The sequence below is a fragment of the Malurus melanocephalus genome, unplaced genomic scaffold (genome assembly GCF_030028575.1).
Source record: "Malurus melanocephalus ecotype Western Australia unplaced genomic scaffold, MMel_1.1 scaffold_37, whole genome shotgun sequence".
Lineage (NCBI taxonomy): Eukaryota > Metazoa > Chordata > Aves > Passeriformes > Maluridae > Malurus > Malurus melanocephalus.
The window spans coordinates 1,455,633-1,480,947 of NW_026623269.1; the positions used below are offsets into that span (position 1 = coordinate 1,455,633).

The following is a 25,315-nucleotide window of genomic DNA, read 5'->3' on the forward strand; positions in this document are numbered from 1 at the left end:
TCAAGAAAAGAGCGCAGTATCCTGCTTATAAGGGAAATAAGGTGATAGCTCTTGTTTGATTATGGTCAGAATAGTAGAACAGAACATTTCTGATCAATGCTAAAAATTAAAAATTTTCCTTCTTGATTAGAAAAAGAAAATCTAAATAACACATTTTACAGATAATACAGATGTCAGTAAAACTGTGTGAAAACACAGAAGCAGAAGAAAGCAAAGCATTCAAAAAAGAAGTCCTTAACTGGAAGAGACACTTAAATGGACTCTAATTGCCAGTTAAGTTTGTCTTTTTTTTTGCATTAAAAAAAGAGACAATTGTTTAGGAACAGATTCCAAGCTGAAGACATGAGTTTATTGAATGTCTGAGACATTTGTATTTAAATACAGTTAAAAAACCCCATACTCCACCAACACATSCCAAACAGTTTACAACATGGCAGTCTCTGATATTCACATAACACAGTTTACAGAAAGGAAAATCCAACACCTAAATGTGAAGGTTATGTTCCACTGAAATGGAAATCACTTCCTCAAGAGTTGTAAGTCAAGCCAGAAGAATAAATTACTAGGATACAGTTTTATGAAAAGCTGGATTTCTCTGTCAACTTCCCTACTGTTTAAAAGATCTGCTCAGGCAAAAAAAATACTGTTTCTACTAAACAAAATATCTAATCTGTGACAATTACCTGTTGTTTAACATAAAATGCAATGGGCTGTGGAAATTCCCTTGAGAATTACATAAGTAATAATAATAAGCTGTACAGTGTTTTTTAAAAGTCTCTTTTCCTCAAACTATTTGTAATTTTCCTAGTAAATGTAAGTAAACTACCATTTAACTAGTACTGGTTTTAATAGATCTGTCAACAAGTATAGCAATGTTAAAAGAGTACTGAAAACAAAAAATATATTCAAATTTCTGGCATCTTTTGCTTAAAATGGGATTTTTTTTTTGTTATGAATTAGTTATATAACAGGAAAGAAAACTATAATGTTCTGAGAGATAGTTGTATACCAGCAGTTTGAGTAGTTTCTGTTTAAAATCCTGCAGAGAACAGAAACTGGTAATACCACACGTTTATTAACAGCAGCTAAAATAGAATCTGTGTATTAATTCTTTTACCTAATTAGATACTTTAAAGAGATTATAATTAACAGTAGAAATAAAAGTATGCAAGTACCAAAACCGAGAAATAGCTCATATTCATCTTATTCAATAACAGTACTGTAGCTTTAAAATCTGAAATTTCCTTWAAAATACAAATAAAAATTGAATAATTCTACTGCAGATTTCTGGAAAATAAAGTCTGCTTTTCCTAATTTAATCTATTAAATATGGCCTACTTTTATATCAATAAAAAGGTGTCAGACATTGCTCTGAGCAAAATTTGAAGCATTCTGAGCTTTCAAAAGTGRCCACACTACTTTTACTTATTCCAAGCCTTAACTGATAAACAGTACCACAAAAGGTAAAAAAATTTATTTGCAGTTCACAATTAGTTATACCTATTTGTCACCTAACACATCCCTTTAAAAATGGATTCTTCCATATTCTCGGTGAAAATTTAAAGAGCTCTTTCTTGCCCATCAGGCAAATTGCTACTTGTGCAAATTTAAATACAGTACATTGACCTAATGTAACAGTGGACAGATAGCAAAGGAAGTGTTCAAAAAAGCTGTTGCACACTAAGACTTTCTCAGTGTGCAGAGCATGTCTACAATAAAGTGCTTCTCTCAACAAGTTATATTAATAATAGTATAGATGTTTACCTAGTTTTAAAGCTTAAATTCCTTAGTAAATTGTTTAATCTCCCTGTACACCCCCAATCCCGCAAGGCACATTCAAAACACAAGCAAAGCACTGACTAGGAAGGATTGAACTACAATAAAAAAAAAATTAAGTGGTAGTAAACTACTGACTAGGTTTGTAAACAGTACCATCCCATTGAATCTCAATGTTCATGCATTATCAAAGTGAGTTTCTGTGGGAGCAGCTGCTGAASTTCAGGTTAACAATCAAGGCAGCTTTCTTGGTAACACAATGCTGTRCCTTAGTGTCTTGATGTGGAATCCCACTTTTTTCATCACTAGTCCAAAAAAAAGTCACATGATACATTTAAACCTGTAAACTTAATCTATAGTTACCACAACTAATTAATGGCTGGTTTAGATCTATTTAGTTTTGGGGGCTTGTTTGTGAAGTTCACCTCTTTGGTTGAATCTTACAATGAAGTTGTACTCAGTACTCTTAATTAAGAGAAGGTTTTGGAGATGTTAAACRTAGCTGGGCTGTTTTTTGGAGGCTRTAATTTTGATCTGRTARAAACTAAATTGATGGGAGTAATTAAGTTCTGTAAAACYAAAATGGCATGTAGGATCAAATTGAGTAATTACATTATGCAGGTTATTTTAAGAACAACTTTCAGGAGTTTCTTTAGAAAAGATATTACAAACAAAGTCCATCACCACAAGTGATCTCTTATATAAAATAGTGAAATGGGACTTGCTTCATCATGCTTCCACAGATGTTTCACAGAAATGAAGTAATTTCACTAACATCAGACAGAGCTTACAAAAACAGTCCAAGTGCTCTCACAAGGTATACACAGCTAAACATTGCCTTCATACCACAGAAGATGATGCTCTACGAGCAAGAGGCATTCCATTATTTTCCAGAAAAAGATCACATTGAGTTCATTTTGTCTTTCTCAGCTCTTGCAACAGAGCAAACAATACCAGAAGTATCAACACGAGTTCCAAGTTTTCCTTGTTTGATATTCTAGTTTAACGTTTTATCACCACCTGCTCGTATGCTCCAGATCCTACTCTGAAAGTTTGAAAAAAGTTATTTCAATGTCAATTTAAATGGAAGCTAAATAGTAAGTATCACAAATCAGCAAGCCAACCAACCAACAGCCCTCCCAAAAAAAAATCCCAACAAAACCTCCCCGACCAAACAGCAAATACCAAACCAGCTAAATGTGAAGGGTAAGAAACATTCATTATTACCATGCCATGAAGTCACCTAGAGTCTAATGCATTAAAGAGATTTTGTTGTACTACAGTAAAAATGAAAGAAAAGCAATTTTACTGAACAAGAAGTTACTGTTGGACTTCACTAGAATTTCTTTAAACATCAACTTTATGGTAACCCTCCCCCACAGCTGTATCATATACAGCTGATACTTTTTACATGTATATATAGGTAAACAGATAAATGTATCTAAAAAATCCCAGTAAGTGATCATCACCTTATGTTAAGATACAAGAAAAATGTTCTCAGTCTTTTGTCCATGCTGAATTGTAAACAAAACTCTCACCTCTCACATGACAGTCCACACTAGGTGGTTTTCCACAGCAAATTGCAGTACWATGTAAAAAATTTACAGGGCAGGCTCTGCATTAGTCTAGTATTGTGCCTGGACTGTTCTGGCAACTGCATTAGGACAGATCTCTCTATGCTAAAGGAGTGTGTTCTGTAACCATTCATGTGATCCTAGACAGACTTTGGTGTGCCCAGTTTGCAGCTAAGTCAACGAAGCATCTTTTAACCATTAGTACTGTGTGCACATGTAAAATGCAATTATTTTTTTGACCTTCATTATATTATCAGCTGCCTTTATACCCAAATTCATAAGTAATTGCTGAAATACTGAGGCTATTCTAATTTCTTGAGCTAAAAATATTGAGTTACATTGGACTGCAGAAACACAGAGCATATTCTTGCCTGGTTTTCATGCTCTCTCATCTGAAGATTAACACATTCAGGTCAACTCATATATCAGACTACTTGAAGAGGGTTTAGAGAAGAAAAAATGCCTTTGGTTCTAAACTACAAGATAATCTGAAGCAGATTATCAAAGCAAAGTGTTYAGGGCTGCAAATAGTTGAAAGATGAACAAACCATTCAAACAAATAATGTAACAAATGCAAACGGGATTTGAAAGGAAAACTAAACTGGAGAAAATTAGGCTTGTTATCAGGAAGACATAACAGTTTGATACCATTAAGGCAGATGTGTAAAACACTTAAAATTTTCTTCCCACTCCAGGGTAACCTAGTAAGGCTGTAGAGCTCAGATGGAAACTGGTGTCCATTTCCTATATCCATACTGAAATGTTGCTCGTATCTTTGGAACTGAGACTCTTCAGAAGCTGTGAAAGTTGCAATTCTTATGGCTGATACATCAGTTCAGTTTTGGAACTAAACTTTTAAAACCTGGCAGTCTAGCTCTTTTGGTGCTTTTAAATGATACAGAATAGAAAGATACAAAGATCAAGAACGTAGATACCGAATAGTTGCTGTATAAGATGCATTTTTATTTAGTATTGCCTATGATTAGTTTTCAGGCTACATACCTGTTAGGTAGATGGTGGCTTCCAAAAGAAGTGCTTCCACCAGGSCCCACAAATAATCTTAGACCTTCTTCTAAAAGGCAAATGAATTAAAGTATGTTAGCATTCTTTAATCTTGCCCTAGCTAAATCTAAATAATTTAAAATCCACCAATTTTGTAGCTGACACTTTCAGATGCATACTTTAAGTAATGAAGAACCAACTCGGACATGGTGTAGTTTGGAGRAACTACCTTATCATAGATTAGCACATGCTCTTCTAGGCTAAAAGTAATGATCTGGAAAGCCCCCTGAATCAGGTAAGGGTATTTTCAACTTCTGGTAAACAAGATGCARCAGAAAATGTAGTGATCCATCTGCACAGTCCTTATGAATACAAACAACAGGGACTGTGAAGAGAGTAGGTTTTCTTAAGGCCTGCAATGTACATCAATTTTCCTCAAGTTTTCTTACTTATCTCCATACCTTCTGCACTTGAGTCTAAACTGAAGTCTTGACTCTGGAGTATTTTTTCAACTATATCATCAGCRTCAACTCTGGTAGCATCAACCCTCTTCAGCTGTGACTCCACTGAGTCTTGCTTTACAGGATGTCTGCAAAAATAAATACATTTAGAGCTCTTAGACATGATAAAGTAATCTAGTTGTGCTAGATAAAGCTTTCAGATTAAATGTACCKGCATTGTTTTTCTGATTGTACATCTTCAGTAGATGTATCAATATTAGCTTCCGTTATTTTTGGCTCAGTCTCTTCACATGGCTCTAGAATACTTCCAGTTCCTGTTGAGATGCTTCCCACTGAGGTACTCCCCACTGAGGTGTTTCTCCTGTGGCAGAGTTCAGACAGACTGGATGATCTAGAGTGACATGTGCTATATCCTGTTGGGAAAATGCAGTAGAGATGGGTTAGGTATGTTCTTGAAAGGCCAGGTCCATCTTGAAAGCAKAATTTGTGTTTTGTCTTCTTATAAAAGGACTTCAAAAGCCCTTTGAGCATACATCAACTAGACAACTGACTTCAGGTTTTGCATTCTAGCACGTGCCATTTTCTTTTGGTTCTAAGTAATTCTTATTTATATCATAACAAACATAATACCAATATCATCCCCTTCAGCTTTTAGAGCTAAGTCTCCATTTTTTTTACTCAGAGAAGAGGTAAAAATCTCATTCAGATATGCTAATTGGAGAGAATGAAAGCAAAAAGCTGTCTCACATCTGATGAGATAATCCAGTGTGATTTTTTAAGAGGAAAAAAATGTTACCCTCACCACACCTGAAACTTCTAGGAAAAAGCTTTCAGCCCAAACCTTTTTCAAAACATGAAGTAAACTTAATCRCTACTATCTAAACCTGTGAAAGAACAATAACCCCCAAGAACTTGTAACAGAMTTGTGAACAGCTACCTGACAGTTTTGATTGCTGACTTGCATAGCTTGATGTTCTGGAATGTCCACATGCACCAAGTTCATCTGGGACCGAGGCACTCTTTGATGAGACATCTGCAACATGTGCAAGACAGACAGTGTTCCTAAAACCAACTTTATTGCTACTTTGTCTGTAATCTTGATTAGATTGAAAAGTCAGATTTTCCAGAGGGATTAGAAACTTGACACTGGTTTTCAATGAAGCTTTTGGAGATTCAAGTGCCGTAAAAATACCATGTATGTTAATGCATATACATTCTTTAAAAAAATAAAAGTCATAATATGTATCTGAGCAAAACASAGAGTACCAWTGGGTTAGAAAGATTTGTATGAAATTTAGTTGTAGATTTGTCTAGTGTCAATATTAAGAGATGACCRTGCTTTCTCCARTATCATRGAACAATGTTGTGCCAGATACTTTCTGYCTGAAAAACTAACCTGCTTCAAAACTTCAACAGTGTTTCARTTAGAAACTCATAAGTCGTGTAAGAAGGYTCCTTTGTGGGCCAGCTGTCAGCATCCYTTTRAGATCTGAAGTATTTTGTACMTCTCCTTGAAACTRTGAGGCCATTTATGAAAGYACTGAAAATTTAAGAACATTATTCTATACCTGCTACACCCAGATGTGCTACTTTGAAGTTTTCTCCACCTTTCCTGTCTTCATGTAAAGACTCTGATTCTCCAGCAATTGCTATAGATGTTGCTGTGGAAGGAGGCCTGTAAGAAAAAGGTGGTTAAGATTTGCTGTACTTCTGTTGTAATCCCTCCAAAGTGATCAGCACATTGTTTTCCTTTCAAATAAGTGGGCATAATTCATACTGTGCATCAAGTTAACAGACCTACAGTTCTTTTCCAAAAACCTGCTGCCTAGTCCCCTGCTGAAGAAAATGAAAAAATAAAAGAACCTTTTCCTGTTGAGCTTAAAGATATTTTGCAGAATCCATCTGCTCAGCCCTCAGGCTTCTGGGGATCCTGGGGAAAGCTTTTCCATTTCTGATGATTGGTGGAATGACATGCCTTTAATTTGAAGTTCTTTCATATTTTTTAAATGTATGAATCACAGGACAGCTTACATGCTAAGAATATATGTAGTGTAGTACTTGATGGGATACATGAAAATGTGGTAAATTGAAAAGAATCCCAACATACACAAAATTAGCCAGGTTGGTTTGTGTGCTGTGATGTATTCCTGGTTTTATTTTATCTCTGTCCTAGAAAAGGAGATGATTCTGGGCTGAYAACCCTCCCGACTCCTAGTAAGGGGGCCTATGGCACCACCTCCATGTATTGTCCTCCAAATTTTACCTCCTACAAAACAAAAAAGCATCATGTATGACATWATTTAAATTTTAGTTCAAAATTAAAAACCTTTTAATAAAGCTAWAGTGTTTGAGTTAATAACAAGACCMAAAGGGAGATTTTATCAAATTAATAAACCTCTTAGTTTGTATTTTGCTAGTGAGAAGAAACTAATTAGAAAATGACACAGTGCAAGCAATCTCTTGCAAGCAAATACAACCAAAATGCATTTCAAGATGTTACCTAAAGTTTTTTTTTAATGCTTTGTTATTTTCTGTTTTGGAAACAGACTGTTGGTCTGCATACAAATGGGTATTTGTTGACATTTTTAGATTTGACATATTTGATAAATTAGTCACTGTCTTCATGTAGAGTGACATGTCTCCTCTTAGGTTATGATTGAAGGTAAAGAGAAAAAGAAAAAAGCACTTGTAGAAATACAGTGCCTGTGTGACTCAACTGCATRACATTTTTGAAAGCAAGAACTGAATGGTTTCATCCCAGATCAAACATCAAGCCTTCTAGGCTTCTTCATAAAATATGTAGTTGATTCCAGATTGTGAAACTGTTTTAAGGTTTATTTTTCCTTCTACAAAGGACATCTGGATTAGATAAATTCTTTGTTCTGTTTGTGTTGAAAGTTTATGTTCCAGGAAATAGTTATATCACCAGTTTGGAAGAAAATGCCAAGTCTGAATAATTTGAGTTAGAGATTTTTTCCTAGGGATCCAGAAAGCTATAAGTACTAATTTCAACTCCTTCAGTAYTAGGCAGTATTGCTTTGTTAGTATCCAAGACTAATGATTAGTTGCCTTTGAGGAATTGTTTATCAGTACCAGTCATGTATTTGTTAGTAGGTCTGACTCTAAAGTAAATTTRCTGAAGTTGTTCTGAAGAAAAAGAGGTACAAAGTAGCTAGGGATACAGAAAAGTTTTGCCCAATCAAACAAATTCAGATAATACCCTCGTTATTTATTCAGTAAGCACAAGATGAGATTCTGCAGTGTTCTATTCTTCTCATTAAAGGTTAGTAGAACAGAGGAGAAAGGGCCTTTAGTGCTGCAAGGGGATATTGAAGAGTTCTGTGGTGAATCACCAAAGCCAGACTGGTACAAAAGAGAGCAAAACTATTACGCTTCCTTAACTACACATTAAGGACAATGAGGCCAAAGGATCCTCAGTGTATTGCAGTGAATTCCTCCAGCTACCTGCCCCCTCAAGTGTTACCTCTCGCATCTTTTACTGAGTTGCATAATGTCTGTGCTGACTGAATACCTGTAAGTGCTTTCTCTTGTACTAAGTCATTATCACACTTCTGTTATGTTCTTGGGGTTTTTGCTTGGAAATGAATATTTTAAAATCATCTGAGACTTGAGAATAAAAGGTATAGCACCACATTTTCCAGACACAAGTATTAGTCAGATCATCCTGTACCAAGTATGTTTATCTATGGTTGCTGCGGAAACAATTTCCTTGAAGTGATTTTTCTTTACATTACAGATGTACTGGAGAGTACTCTGTGCTTGATACTAAGAATCTAACAGAAGAAGAACTATGACACTTCTGGCAATTTTACCATGTTAGTCATTATTCAGCTACCATTCCATTTTTTGYGCCTTTTTAAAAAAATGCTATTGCCAGAATGGAGAGATGTTAAAACACAAATTCTCAACATGGAATGTATGATCAAAGCAGATCCCACAGAGTTTTTTACAAACTTACGTTTTAAAGCACGGGTCTCCAGACATCAGTTGCATGTTGATCAAAACCTACACATTAAGAAAAAAAAAAAATCAACCATCAGAAAGAAAAGAATTTGAATTGGTCTGTGACACATACATGGTAACCAAGTTATATTTGCCACAAATGTTACATTAAGGAAAATAAAATGCTGTCATCACACATGCAAATAAACTTATGCAAAAAAACATACATTTTTTCTTAAGTAAACATACAAACAACAAAAAATACCATTTAAAGTAACATAGCTACGCATACAAGATTCTAAAAAAGACACATACATCAAAGAGAATCTTAAACTTATTAATAATTAAGAAGGCTTCACGGGAAAAACAGAGTCAAGAACTCTAAAACCTGAATGAGCAAAYAGAACATTTATTTAGACCAGGGGGTGCTGAAGAATGTTCTTTGCTGAGGGTGTTCGTAAACCGCTGGCTCTCAGGACAGGTTGTGCTAACATCAGAGACGCAGCAAAACCACACGGTAAATAAGCCATAGGACACAGTGCATGGAAGGCTTGTGAGCCAGGTCAAAGCCATCAGTTACAAGTGTTCTGGACACAGAGTGACTCCCAGAGAGATCACAAAGTGCATTGACTGTATACTGAATAATGTGGGAAATTGATCTCAATGAGTCAGTAGGAAAAGATTTTCTTTTAATTATCTGAAACATTCTCTATGGAATTCTTTTCAGATTTATGGAGCTTGTTCAGTTTTTTTAACTCCCTGGACTAATGGAAGAGAATGTCAGAATGGGTTTCWTGCAAGAATTCTCACCAACTGTGACAATGATTACTATCAAATAGAAAACAGGAAAGGCCCAAGAGTCATGGAGGTATTAAAGGTGGCTTATAATTAAGCCATAAATAAGCCAATTAAGAGATTCACTCTCAGAAAGATGCACAGAAAGTTGCCCAGTCTTGAAGATATCAAATACTGACTTGTTCATTTTTCAGTTTCCTTAGACTAGGAGCACTTACTGAAAGCTTTTCTTTTACAGCTATCCAGCTCCATTTCAGAGTAGGACAAATCCTATCCTGTGTGGATTTTAATGATTGTGTCTAAACAACACTTTCCATTTTACTTTTAATAGCTTTCCTTCCAGAGAGAGGTTCACAAATAAGTTTTAAATTCCATTAAGTGCTTAGTAATACCATTTGTTCTCTGCTTTATTGCTTTAAGTATGATAAAGGAGAGAAATTACTTTGAGAATGGAGTTGTCTTGTCTTGTATTTTTGGTATCATAACCTTCCAGTAAACATCGACGAGTGGTATTTCCCGATCCAGCAAACTCTGCTAGATTTAGATCTGCAAATCCCAGCTGTTAAGAGAAAATGACRAAGTTAGTACTAAGCTTTTGGCGAAATGAAGCTACTTGCTAATTACCACACTGAGTACCACTCAATAGCAGTTTCTTTCGAACATGAATAAGAGGATGCCTGTTAAAGGGCATAGACTGAGGCAAAGAGCAGAAAACAAACCTCAAGTGTAAAATTCAGCATTAATGTTCTATTTTCAGTTAAAAATTTAAAGTGCCAAAAGAAAAAAAAGAATGAGGAGAGTTTTCTTTATTWTCTAATGTAAATGCAAGTGTTTACTAACACTTTCTGCATACCAACTTCAAAGAAAAAAGGTTTTGGTGGTATAACATTGTTCTATACTTATTGAACACACTGATTGAAAGTTTCAACAGCACTTTGTCTCTATAATACACATAATGAAATAATGAGTTTTAAGTACTATTCTGGAATTACTTTAGAAGGGCGTAAAATGGCAAGAAAGAAAGCTTATCTGTAGGCAAGATTAGCTACATCTCAATTTACCTTTGCATATGCCTTTCCACCTTTTAATTCCTAGAAAAAAAAAAAGGAAAAAAGACACTCCATTAAGCCATTAAATATACTGACTCAGGATTTTTCTTTGGTTTTTTTTTTAGAAAAGCACATACTAATCTTTATTTTAAAACATCTCACGGCACATTTGCTGGGTTATCTTGTTGCCATTTGGACCTTAATATTCATAATGCCTTTGGAGCAGGCCAGTGAGACACTCATCTTGGAGAGAGAGGGGTGAGTGCCTGATGCCAGCTGGCATTTGGCTCTTACAAGGTCTGGCCCCAAAGGCAGAACGTGTTGCGTGCAAAATCCTGGTACTTAGCACTGTTCAAGGTTTCTAAGCTTACTGCTACTTGCTGGAAGCATCAATCAAGAGCTAACTTTATAAACACTGAGGAGTAATTCCTTTGCTGCCCTGCATGAAAAAGCTTTTTTTCATAGAGAATGTAAAACCCCCAAGAATTAGTCAAAGTAAGGTGATTAATAACATTACTACAAAATTTTGACTAAAGGAATAGCTGGTGTGATTGCAGCTAAGATTTGTTTTATGATGTTTATGAGACATTCAAAAATTAGAACAAGGGAAGAAAGAGCAAGGWAAGACGAGAGGAGCAGAAGAAAGCTGCTTACCTTCCGTACAGACACCCTGCAAGTGCAAGTATCCAGAATCCCTGTTGTGGCACTGGCACTGATTTTACACATAAAGAAGAACTTTTTCTTCCAGCGGACACAATTTGCCTGTACTACCTCCCTGCAAGGGAAGARCACACACTCAGTATTAGTTACACATACATTCAGAACTGTGCACTGCAATAAGACAGCTCAAGAACAAACACTGGTTCCACGGTTTGTAGAGTGGACCCTTTATGCAAATTCTGTTCCAAGGCCTGAATGAAAATAATAATCATCATCATTCCCCATGCTTTTCTTAACAGTGTAACATGATTAATAACGGTTTCAAACCTTGAACACAGTATTAGACCTCCAGAAGAACTCAACAGCCATGTGTTTTTGCAAATGAAAGAGAGTGTAATTTTTGCAGTTTGCCTCAGGAGAGTGAAGTCTTCCTGAACAYTGGCTCCCAGGCACTGTCTCCCAAGCTGCTGAGCTTTGCAATGTGCTCAAGATAGCATCTTTGACAAGTAGTTTTTCAGTTCAGGGAAAGGGAGCATCAGACAAGCAAAACTACATAAATTTGAGGCCTGGAAAAGCAGAAAGGAGATGATGTGAAATAACCAGACACAGAGTAATGCACCTGGGGCAAATGAGAATTTCAGCTACATACTGTGAGCTTGCCATTTGAGAGCAAAACAACCTGACACATCTGAAGGGATTTGTTTCTCACAGGAGGATAACAGTCTGACAGTATGATGCAGTTGAGCAAAAGGCAAGATGTGGGATGCTATCAGCTATTAATGTCATTTTATAAGGCTCAGACAGAACACATGCTGTTTGGGTAACTCTGACCAGGAACAGACTCTGAAATGAACAGGTACAGGGAGGGCAACTAGAAMGCTCCTGTATCTTAGAAGAAAAGAAACCTATAATAAAAATACACCGGTGATTCAAATACCTGAGAGACCAAATAACTTTTAGGAAAAGTTTTTAGGACCAAAAAATGAAAAGTTTTTAGAACCAAAATAAAGCATAGCCAAACACCCATTTAAAACTGAAAGTTAGAGGGCCTCAAATTACAGAGCAAGTTTCTAGAACAGTTTTCAAATAACAAGCATAAAATGTCTTAACTGTATTTTACRACTCTGTTGGCCAGTTTGTCACCAACAGGGGACAGAAGAACTGTGATTCTGAGGGACCTGCCTCAATGATCAAAAGTTCTTTTCTAGCCCCATGTTTCTAAATTCACAACTTGCAACTGTAGAGAAATGGATAATTTCTTCTACCACTCTAATCAATGAAGTACAGTCTTCACATATAAAAGTATTTATCCTTATTCCTCTTCCATTTCTTTGCTAATGCATACATTCCTATGTTGTATACTTGTGACAGCAGCTTTTTATTGAAGAAGCAGTCTGAAGTCTTTAGCAGATAAAATTCTATGGTTCTGCATAAGCTGGAACCAGAGTTCATCACATGTATAGAAAAATTATGAACTGCAGGGCGCTCACAAAAGCTCCCTTTGCTGTTCTGGTAAGACTGCCAGCTCACTGGCACTGTGACTTCCTAAGGTGGGAACAAAGCAGCCTGCCTAAAATGAGTCAGTTTAACGACCACAACAGACTAACAGATTCTGATGATACAACACTGAGTCACATTCGAGCATGTGACCTCAAAGGAACATGCTCTGTAAACACCACGATCTACTCTATCTGCTATGTTTTACATTGCAAACTTTCCTGTACTTTAGGAATCCCATCCTGCCATCATGTGAGTTATTTAAATACAAAAAAGAACCAGAATTCAAAAAAGGCAAGTTACAAATGGTTACATACTCTATCGAAACAGACAAGAAGACATTAAGTAAAATACACCCTTCAAAGGGATACATACATAACAATGCCACTAGACTGAAAGTATTGACTTGTCATCCATAAAGGTCAGAAAATCCTTTCTCATTACATCTGTTTGTCATACAAGTTGGACAGCAGTCATCATCATCATCGTTCCCACCCCTTCCTTGTCACCCAGGACACCACTGGGTCCACCAATAACAGCATTACTTTTGCTGCTATTCATTATTTCACTAAGTTCTTGTAGTTTTTTTACTTCTGTAATATTTCCAGTTAGGAAGTGATGATACTTTTTTTCCCACTGAARAAGTGTTTTTGTAAACTCATAAAATGAAGTGCCAGAATCTTTGTGCAACTCGGTATTATGGTTCAAGTTGTTTCTGCTTCTCAGAACTGCCTTCTGTCTCTACTGCAGAGTCACAGCAGCTGCACATTCTGCAGTTACAGAGTGTTCCAGACATCACTCACACTGCAGCAAAAGATAATGCAGTGATCATTAAACTTACATTTATCTTGCATTTACAAGCAAAAATAAGTTACATCTTCTGGAGAAATGTAAGTGTCCTTAAAGCCATTAAGGATTTTGAATTTATTTCAACATACCAATACTACTATATGGATACCATGGTTCCAGTAAGAAAGATAACATGAAACTACTCTGCTTTCAGAATACTCTCCACTCATATCACGGATATGCAAAAAAAAAAGTAAAAGTGACACTAAAAAGGCCTCAGTTGTGGATACTGAKAGTTTAATTCTTCTTAAAATAAAACCAGGAATACTGCTTTCTTCTCATAAGGATGTCAGAAAAAAAGTATCAGTTTCTTGAAGTGGTACAAGAATTACAAGATATATGAAAAATTTTCACACAATTACAAAAAAAAAAAAAAAGCCCAAACCCAACTAACTGCCCCTATCCCCACTAAAGAGTTTTCCCAATCCCATTATATAAAAGAAAAAATGGATGTAATTTAATTCAGGTAGTTTTTAAATAAAGAGGAGTACCATCTAGCTATTCCCATAATGCTGGAAAAAAGAAGTCAGTCTGAACGTTTAACTTCAACTGTAACATCTAAGTTTATAAGAATCTTAGTCCAAGTGCGAGGCCTTTAGAAAAGAAGCAGCTGTATTGATGGGCTGCTATGGAAATGAACCCAGATAACTCCTGGCAGCTGTGCCGGTGCTGCAGACACTGGGGACAGCTTTCCGTTCTGACTCAGTTTCCTATGAGCCTCCCGCTCACTTTACCACATGCAAAGCAAAACCAGTTGTTTTCTTAATCAAAACGTATCTTAGCTACCAAGATGCACTGGAATCCGTACTAGGCTGTAGTGCTTTGGTGTACTTTAATACATGCTGTCAGTAGTATGTAACCAACCATAAATTCAATAAACAGATAATGTAAGATAAAGTGACTCCAAAATATAGTTTAAGTTACCATCRTTCTTTCTTCAGAGGAACAATTGCACACTGACCAAATTTCAAATACAAGATTTCAGCTGTAAACAAGTCCTTATTTGTATATATTTTGTATACTGTACAGAATTGCCACTTAAAAGGCTGAATAAAAAGACTGGATTTTTCTTCTGACCCACAACAGAGAAGAAAAGTTAACTCAAATAAAAGAAACAATAAATCCTAATCCAGTCACCCCCTCATCCTAAATTGTTAACAAGTGATGGACTTTTTGTAAGGTGTTTATGTTCATCAGATTGTTTATTCATTTTCACATGGATGTGAAAGTCTTTTCACATGGATGTGAAAGTCTATGAATAATGTCTTGTTCCAGCAAATAGCAACAAATGCAGAAATAAATCACTTTTAAGGACCTTGAGTGTCATGGGGAAAATCCCTTCTTGCTCAATGAAAAAGCTTTAGCATGAGAGGCTCTGAAAYAAAGAAGCCAAAACTCCTTGTGGATATTTACCAAAAGACTGTGTTCCATTACTCAGAAAATTTATTGAAGTTTTTATCTGAATTACTGTAAACAGCCAATTAGAATCTTGAACCATATGGGGATGACTACACTAAACTGCTTKTATTTGTAGTGCAATTATTTTAGATTTTTTAGTCACCAAAGAGGCAATAAATTGGGATCATTTGTTTTAAGATGCTATTCAGTCTTTGTATCAAAATATGAAATTTTCTAAATGAAAATACTTCCAGAACTACTTTTGGATTCAMTTGGGTCAGTACACTTTATGTTATACACAGGAAAGTGGTGTTTGCTTATGTATCTTACAGCTTGTGGACAGAATGTGAGTTATCTGCCCACTATAAATACATAGAAAAAAATAGTTTTTCACTGCATGAGGTAAATGAGAATATTATTATTTTTTAAAGCTGGTATTTTGATGMGATAGTCACCTAAGTTTTGCTTGCTTATTTTAGAAAAGGATCTATTACATTGATAAGATGGCGTGAGAGAAGTGAGGCTGCTGCAGCTCCGCTCCTCAGGTCCCACCAGCAGCAAGGCTCAAGAGGTGTCCCAGCACAGCCCCACTCCCAGCACACACAGGGCTCTGTGACCCACAGTCCCACTCCTCTGTCCTAGGGTGGTCACTGTGGCTCTCCTGTTGCTGGCAGTGCAGGCCCTGTGCCAACTCTTGACTCCAGTACTCAGAATTCCCACACCCCCAATACACACTGAACAGAGAGCCCTTCCTCCAGGAGAGTCCGAATGCAGTTCAGTATGAAGATACAACACACTACTAATTAGAAACMATTAGACAAATTAACCAACCAGCAAACTATTTACATGCCACTGGCCCTTTATCCCCTTAACTCTCTATTTTTCCCCACACTTACTCCTCCTCAAACTCATCCCTTCCTTCACCTTTAGTTCCTCCCCAAATTGTCCCATAATAATCCTCTCCTCCTCTATCCCRTGATGTGTCTGATAGGCAACAACTCAGCTCAGTCCAAAACCTGCTCCAGTATTAGTTCAACATGATGGGTTTCCTGCCTGGACAATGGGGCTGAGGCTCTCCTGGGACAGCCCTGGGAGGGGCCCAGACAGGGTGTCCACTTGTCCAAACCCATAATTTCAGTTCCCCATCTGCCTCTGTGTCCCTGGGCTTGTGTAGATGGGCTGATGGCGTCTGTCACAGAACAGGGAATAGCTGGAGCTGGGTATTATTTTAGGTCCTCCACCGTCCCCTGCCTTTGCTTACTGTACTCATTTTTCTTGTGTACAAATGGACTTCTATCACTTAAAGCTTCCTTTGATCAAGCCCTCTCTGAATATACTTAATACAGGTAGCTCTGTCCTTCTGATCCAAATACAGTATTTAGCAGACTGGAGATTCACAGTTAGTCTTTTAAAATGGGAGCAACATCCTATTCATATAGATACTTGATATATAGACTTTTTAAAAGATCTCGTTTTTTTCTTCTGCAGAAAGCTGGAACACCAAACAAAGGCCAATGTCATTGATTCTTACAGAGACAAGAATTAATACATTAACTTCCAATCTAACAGTGTAGCCACATTTTCAGTGGGGTCAGGTTCAGGTACTTTACACAAGATTCAACGTTTCCTAGGCTATCTTAAGTATTAGGRAGGTAGTGTTGGATATAGCTCTCATACTATACATCAACATATAATGGTTTGGCATGCAAGAGAAGAATACCYTCTTGCACTCCTTACCCAAAATCTATTTCCATGTAAAATTCACAGTGTCCTAGTTGAAGGAAAGACACAGGTACCTGTGCAACAGGGTCCTGGAGCAGTACTAAACTACACTTTAAATTGTTATCCAATAACCAAAACACTAAATTTAGGCTTCACATGGAAACGTGCATCACTGGAAGCAAGTGCTCAGAGCATGTATTCCAAAATACATGCTGTAGCAATAAGCTTATGCAAAGCTTTAATGTGTTTCTTTATTCAGGAACCAATTCAGTTTACTTTTCCTTTAATATTCTGTTTCCCTCATGCCTGAGGCATATAAGATGATGCATTTTCTCCAACAAAAACATTTTTTCCTAAGCATTGCTAAAAAACCGAACAAAAGCAGTCATTTACAAACAGAGCTTCAATGGTTCACAAATTTCAGGACTAAGCAAACAGCTGGCTCTGCAAGAAGAGCTCCGCTTGTTTACRGTGCACAGCTCCCCAGTTAATTTACTGTTAATACACGCAAAACTCRAACAGAGTAATCATTTCCTATTCCACATGTTTTTTACTCATAATAAAACAGGTTACATTTTAAACTAGCAGCATTTCATGTCAGCAATTTCTTATGCATATTTTATAAACTGATTGTGGATGAAAAACTGCTGGTTACAGGCAAATGCAGAGACCTAGAAGGGAATCAGCACTGTGAAGGGCAAACTGCATTAGAAGACCACAGTCAGCAACATTTGAGGCTGTGTCTGCAGCACTGTCCCTGGTTTTGGGGACTCCTCAGCAGAAGACTGATGAACGGAACAAGTCCAGGGGGTATGAGATGAGAGTTGAGTTAGGGATGAGGGGGATGAACTSTTCTTTGATACAGAAGAATTTGGGAACATGGGATTTTTACAATCTTAAGATTAGGTGAAGGAAGATCTACTTRCCATCTGCAGCTATCTCTTATGAAGTTAGAAGATGGAGCCAGACATTTTTAGTGGGGAAGAGAGAAAGGAAAGGAGACAATAACAAGGTAAATTCCAGTAAAATATGGAAAAAAAAAATCACAATAGAAGTGGTGAAGCAGCAGGGCAGGTTGTCTACAAAAACTGGCATCTCCATTATTACAGGTTTTCTAAAGCTGGCAGGACAAAGCTCTGAGCTTCCTGATCTAACTGAAATTGATCTTGCTTTCAGCAGGCASTTGGGCTATGGGGTCTCTAGCATTCCACTTTAAATTATTCCATAAACAGAAATAGTCCTTAAAATATGAAGGCAATCATGCTGTGGTGCTTGCAAATGGCMAGTTTATGGCAGAAAAATCCATGTACTGTACTGAGGTCAGGAGAAAAAAACAACCCAACAAACCATCACCAGCTGTTTTAAACCAAAGTGCCAGTTCTGCACAAGCCAGGCACCTTAAGAACAAAAGCTTCTCTCACCACCTCTCCCTCTTTAACAGATCTSTTCTCGGAAACTCCTTTGTGGCAAGTTAGCTGTTGATATATCTCTTATCAGTACTTACAATTACAGTAACAGAAGTCTCAYAAGACTGAACCCTTTTCATATCTGCAATAACCAGTTACACCCCATGCAAAGAGCAGACTGTACAAACATTTTATTTTCTCCTACTGTAGCCCAAAGATGAGCCTCTTCAGATCTAATTTTAYATTCTTTACTCCTCTGAKTAATTCTTTGGTTTTTCTCAAGCATATTCTTTAAAWCCATTGACTAAACACATTTTATTGTAACAATAAATGCAAGGAGAAATAGAAAGAAACTACACTTTGAAAAAAAKATTAGAGAACTTCTTACCTTTTCCTTCCTACACAGGACATGGTCTGAAAGTTGCTTAACCAAGTACCTGTTTACAACTGAGGAAACATTAAGGGGCCACTCGACAATCTGAGAAAACTAGCTACAAAATGGCAAGGTAGGATTTTTATTCCACCACCAATACTCCTSTTGAAAACGTATTTTGTTTCAAACTGCAAATCTCAACTGCAAATCCAGTTACAGCTGAAAAAGCTATCAGAAGTAGCATTATCCAGCTCTAAAGACTGTCAGCAGGATTCATACACCAGGCAGGAAGGTTAGAGTGATAGGAACAATGATTCCATGTGACAGGTATGTTTTTCTAACAAGCACTGTTATTTAAAAACAGAGCTAGTTAAGCTGTGTTACTATCAGGAGACTTTTTCTCTTTCAAATGAGTAGCAATCAGGAAAAGAATGGTAAAAAGGCATCTTGAAGAATCCAGTGAGGTAGAAAACCTACTTGCTGGTGYCACAAGAAACAAGTTTTAGACAGTTGAGAAGGAGGTGGCCATATATCACTTTAAATAAGAAGTACTTATTCACTGGAAGATAAGTAATTTTCTACAGAAAATAATTACATGCTCTAGCCTGCACCAGTAGGAATAAGAATATATTCATGCAAGATCACCAAGACTTCCTCTCAGAACTCAAAAGCGTACATAAAAAACCCCACAACTCTGGAATCTGTTGGAAAATGAAATGTTTTGTTGAAAAACTTACAGCTTTTACCTACTTTGAATCTCTGGCACAGASAGCAATCATAGCTTCTTAGTTTAGAATTGTTGTTGTGTAAAAGAAAGATAGAAACATCAGCAGTCTGCATTGTCAGAAATCAGATGTGAAACAAAGGGGAATATGACCAAACTGAAGACTGCAGTCAGAACACACCAACCAAATCCTTTCCTTGAGAGGGTGCAGCTGGAAACCAAGCTAAAAATGGAACTACCAGGCTTACAGCTACTGTAGCCTCAGTCAATATGGTATAGCATTGAAAGAAATAAGATCCTTTACTTCCAAAATTCCTCGGATTTCCTCATATCCCATCTGTTCATTTGCTGCTGATCGAGCAACAGCTCAGCCTGTGAGCCTCAGTGATATGCTCTAGGGACCTATCAATTTTTGATTCAGCCTGTTAAAATGAGGGCAGTTGCAGAAAGCCTGTAATTACTATATATTTATATCTACATCAGAAGGGCCACAAATAAATATGCCTMGTATTTAGTCAAGTCTGTACCTTAAAATAACACTTCTTCTGTTCAAAATAGTCATAGGTGTAGTTTCTGCCCTGAACTAATCTGCTGTCCTTTCATGGTACATAAGCCATTACATGCTAAATATTTTACGACCAGGCAATATATAGACACATGGTATCCTGGAATCTGCACAAGTGTTGTGTATTAATGTATCCAAGTTCAAAGAGAGAGATCTATTGTCAGGCCCAGGGAAAAGTAGAARGTGCCTTTGCATACAGGAAACCAGACTTTAGCTAGAAAAGTTTTCTAAATGAAAATGAGGTTTGTTAATATAACTTTGCATACATCCACAGCCTATTGGCTGAAGATGCAAATGAAATGAAAACCCTTTATTCTAACATCTAAAATACGGATAAAGATCAAGAAAACATGCTAGAAAGCAATTTCCAAAAGGGGAGGGCAGGAATGACACTGTATGGCTGAGTGTCAGTTTGCTGAAACTACCAAACTGAACCTCCCCCCTTCTGCTACGCCCTTCAAGGTTCTCCCCGGTTTTAGAGTCAAATAATGTCTCCAATAACATGGTCCATATCTCTATAACATATTTCTTAGGTAGCTCTTTCTCAGCAAAGATCTGAGAAGCAAAAAAACCCCTATTTTTTCAGTAGTTTGACCTTTTATCTGTCTTCTTTTCATCTCACTTCAATGATCAGCGGGATGATGAAGGTACCACATTGCTTGCAGGACTGGACTTTAATCATTCATACAGCGTGATCCATAGAGGGCTGACAAGAAAATCACTTGAAACTGTTCTCATGACAGCTTGCTATATACATATGGGCCCCTGTTCCAAGGCAACTGCTGCCCTGGGTTTTATGACATTTTTCTCTGTGAGTAAGCATTGGAAATAAAATGCTAATAATGTTAGAGCGGTTTACAGACTATTGATAGGACTGTTTGTTTTTTTTTGGTTTTTTTTTACTTTCTGAGGCAAGAAGCAGCAGGTTATTGGTCTGTATGGGTATCAACTTAAGAACTTCATAACTTCTCCCAAAATAATTATAGTTTGCTACACCTCAGGTAATAACAAAGCTATTAAGAAAACAGTGTTAGTTTTCACCTGTATTATAGAATGTTTGGAATGAGTTTGTCTATTACTTTCTGAAACAACAGAATTCTTTGAATGTCTTTAATTAAGCTAAAAAGATCACTGCCTTAGGGATATAACGGCCAGCTCACAGAAAAACTAATAAATGCATGCTACTAGAGGATGACGACCATCAGAAGAAGTTTGCAACTCACAAGTTTTGAAATACTGCCACTCTGATGTTAACTTAATTTCTTCCTTATTTATTCAGCCCTTTGCTGAATCACTACTCTGAAAATTCATCTGTTAATTCTTAAGCCAAGAGCAAAGGCACTCCCTAAATTGGCACTGAAGGATCACTGCAGAAGAATTCTTTTCACCTTCCTACCAGCATACCTCAACACTTCTCAGTCCAGCAGGAATGAGTTACTCTCACAGGGACCTTGATATGCCAGTGTATGTTCCATTGCTGCTCTTTTTTTTTTTCAAAGCCATACCCCCAGAAAATAAAAATGGAAGAATTTCTAAACTTGAACATGATTTTTTACATCAGTTTCCCTACACGTACTATGTCATACCACACACATTTTACTCTAATAGACCATTCATAAAGACATGAATGTAGCCTTTCAAGCATTTAATTTCAGCATCATAAACAGACAAGGCTAAAAAGACTAAGATCACCATAATRGGTCAAAGCCATCTGCTCAGCTGAAAACAAGTCCTTGAAAATGATGTCCAGAAGATGTATGTCAGCCTGTGAAAATGACTTCAAGCCAGTAAGGGCTGGAGTAGGACAGTAATGGCACATTAGTGGCTGAACATGATAGGCATCATCATCATCTATTACTTATGATTTCGCTCACAAGAAAAACGTTGAAGAAAAACACAAAATAAGAACAGAATACTGACAAGTTGAACAACTTCCAACCATACAGAAGAAAAATTTATCTTCAATTATACATGCTAATATAATGGAATGGTAAAATAAGGAGGTTCTAGGCTAAAGTTCCATTTTTATTCTCTTTATCCTCCTTGATAAATTTAATTTACAGAATCAAAAGCAAATAATTTAGAAAGCTCTGTAACAGTAGGATTTTAATAGGAAAATAACTGAATATTCATAGATTTGTTACTGTCTGCTCCCAGAATTCTGTGAGACATTTTCAAATAAATCCTTTTCGTAATAATATTAAGGTAATAACTCATACAAGAACAAGTGTAATGTAAGGGAAGCCTCCTTCTCCCCAAACCTACAGCCACAGTGTACCCTTCCTAYTGACAAGGTTCTGCCTCTGCCTGGTACTTGGAAAAAATTAACAGTGACACTATCTAACCTGTTGAGGCTGCCAGTGGGTTGTGGAGCCACTGTCACGACAGATGATGGTTCTATTGCTCAGACACAACTGAAGGAAAAGAAAGAGGAAAAAAAGACACTGGCCTTGCTGCACTTGCAGAATTGAGCAAGAACAAAGTCAGTAACTCATGACCTGAACACACAGGAAAAATTGAGGGCTTTTCCATGGAACTTAGCTCTCCATGTAAATATCCGCAAAACGAAGCACAGCAAGCCAGAGTCCAGTAACTAAACACTAAGGTCGCACAGCTCACAGTGGACAGCTCAAACTACAGGCCTGGGGACAAGAAATTCCCCCCTGCCTGTTACCCAGCCCTTAACTGCAGCTCCAAGCATTACGGCACAAGCCATCCGTTTCTCTGGGACAACCTTCATCACACAGGGATTCATCTCCCCTGTTACTCCGTGTTCAGGAGCCTCAGTATTTATTTTACAACATTACGACTCCACGCAACGAGCAGCCACGCAGGCGAGAACACAAGCGCTCCCACATGTGTTCTCTCACCGTCGATGCTGGCAAAGCAGGCGGGACGAGAACACGGCCAGCCCGGCCGGTGCCACGGGAGCTTCCCCTTCGGCGAGGGGAAAGGCGAGCAGCACGGCTGCAGCCGCCAGGAGCCCCGGGCCAGCCGCCCTCTCCCTTCCCCGGGCCCCCGCCCGCCAGCGGGAACCGGCTGAGCCCGGGCTCGCCGRGGAGCGGGCGGAGGGGCTGCGGAGGCGGCCGGGTCGCTGCTGCTCCCGGGGGAACGCGGTGTCGAGCGGAGCCCGTCGGACGGGGGCGGCCGCGGCCCGATCCCGGCTGGCGGGTCCCGCAGGCACCTACCGGGAGGACTCCCCGCTGAAGCTGCCGCCGTCCAGCAGCCGCACCTTGCAGAACAGGATGCCGTTGACGAAGGGCACGGAGGAGAGCTCGTCCAGCTCCAGCTCCACGCGGAACTTGAACTTCTTCTTCCTCATCATGATGAAGGCCATGGGCCAGGGGCTCGCCGGGGGCCACCCCCACGGCAGCTCCGCTCCGCTCCGGCCACCCCGGTCYGCTCCGCTCCCATGCCCGGGGCGAGGGCGGCACCGCGGGAGGGCCGGAGCGGCGGCCGCTCCCAGCTCAGCCCCTGCCGGCCGCGGCGCTCCCGGCCAGCGCTTACATGGCAGCCGGCGCCTCCCTTTCAAACCCGCCCGCCTCCGCTCCGCCCGCTGCCGCCMGCGGGGGCCGGAGCCATTGGCGAGCGCGGCGACAAACGCTCCAACGCCGGCGTGCGGTTTCYCGGAGAAGTTGGCCCGCGCCGGGGTAAGGCTGTTCAAGAACGGGACCTCGGTGTGGTGTCCGGAGCAGTGACGTGGCCGGCAGCTCCCCCTCCTCCCAGGGACCCCGCTGGAGCGGGGGCGCGTCCCACCAGCGGAAACCCGCGGTGCTGCTCACAKCTCTTCATTGAGACAACACTAACAAAACAAAGCATCGTTTAGGGGTCGACATTTCAACTCCGAATTTAGGTTCCTTCTACTGTAATTTAAACTTTATCGGGGTCTTGTACAGTGTTCAACCTGTAAATTACAACCAGCTTCGCTTCCGCTACAAGCAACAGTTGCGCACAGTCTTGCGGAGAAAGAGGATGTATACATCTGTGTTTACATTTAAGAACAGTCCTGTGGCATAGATGATTACAGCAACACACAGGCGACGCTTTTGTGTAGTATGTAGTTCAACATCAGCATTGCTCTCTAGAGAACAGCCTTGTCTTAAAAAACCACCTCAGGATATTTAACATAAAGCAAGCTCTAGACAGCCTCCATCAGCAGATCGGTTTCCTCTTTACAGCGTTGCGTAAGAAACACACAGTATGTCTTCCCACAACCAAGGCGCTTAATCACATGGTAAGAAAAAGAACTTGTAAGATTACGCATGCAGTGTGATGCTGAGCCCCTGTAATCTTGTTGCAGCTTGTGAAAGGAGTGCTGCCCCTCGTTCAGTGTAAACACATAGAAATGTATTTTTCGTAGTAGACGTACCTGATTAATACAGATACCACAAATGATATGCATCAAAGTATATCAGAATGTCTACAACTGTCCTGTAGCATAATCCCAGGAAAAAAAACAATAGTAGTAAAGATCACCAMAAAAAGGCATAAAAATTGAGTTTCTTGAAAAGAAATGCTCTTGATTTTTTTCTGTCCTACAACATGCATAAAAAGAATTTATGTACAGTTTTCCAGTTTTTTTAAAAAAAAACAATTACCCTACAAGAGTAGTTCTGTCTCCATTGTCAGTTTTCTAATATTTCTTTGTCAGTATTTCAAATAAAGAATTCCCCAACTCCTAAATGTCAAGAAATAACTGGCTCGAGAAGAAGTTTTTTTACTGGAGTAAAATTAATAAAAAGACATCTTAGAGTGGAAATCTAGGCATTGGCCTTAACCTATAGCTTCTTCTTTGAGACCATTTCTTTGGTATTCCCTAAAGYAATCCTAAAAGTTTTGTGTTTAACAGACCACAATAGCCTACAATATATCATGTAAGGCCATTGTCTGAGTACCACACTCATCAGCTCCATATTCAAAGAAATCCAAGGTGAAAAGCTTTCAGCACCTAAAGGGACTAAATTAGTTCTTGATTGGTATCAAGTTATAGCAAGAGCTTCCTTTCTTTTCAAGTAAAAGACCCAGCTATAGAGGTTTTTTTTTTTTTCAAATAGTTGATAAAAGAGATTACCCTGTTTAGCTGGGAGGTCTATTACATTAAGATGGAGAAAGAAAAATACAGTTSCAGGCCAGATAAGTTGTCTGTGATAGTCTAACAAATAAAATTGGTGCAGTTATTAACCAGTATTGTAAAGAAAAATTAAATTACTTCATTCAGTCAAAGAAATTGATCAGTTAGCTTCATAAATTACAAAAGATATATATATAGATATACATACTTATATGCATATAAGAATTACCCCATGCAAACAGCTTCACTATATATCAAAGCTCCTTAGGCCATTGAAAGAGTTTATATACTAAGGGTGTAAGTGTGTCAACAACAGCCTTGACCAGCCTCACCTGGATCCTTACTCACCCCCTGCTCAGGGACCTATTTAAGCTCAGCCATGCACCTACAGTTCTCATTTAAACCTTGTTTTAGGAGTCTTTGTCTGCTG

The 25,315-nt window shown here is 38.4% G+C and overlaps 1 protein-coding gene across 1 annotated transcript; it reads right to left on the reverse strand.

Annotated features, from left to right (window-relative positions):
- Positions 1–333: 333 nt before the first annotated feature.
- Positions 334–23,479, reverse strand: EEIG2 (EEIG family member 2). Its single transcript, XM_057364282.1, has 11 exons — positions 23,003–23,479; positions 11,275–11,395; positions 10,633–10,662; positions 10,014–10,130; positions 8,793–8,839; positions 6,382–6,488; positions 5,751–5,846; positions 5,025–5,226; positions 4,814–4,941; positions 4,353–4,422; positions 334–2,821 (listed from the first exon to the last, which is right to left on the reverse strand). The coding sequence occupies exons 1-11, from the start codon at positions 23,149–23,151 to the stop codon at positions 2,779–2,781; spliced, it is 1,110 nt and encodes a 369-aa protein (XP_057220265.1). The 5' UTR covers positions 23,152–23,479; the 3' UTR covers positions 334–2,778.
- Positions 23,480–25,315: the final 1,836 nt, after the last annotated feature.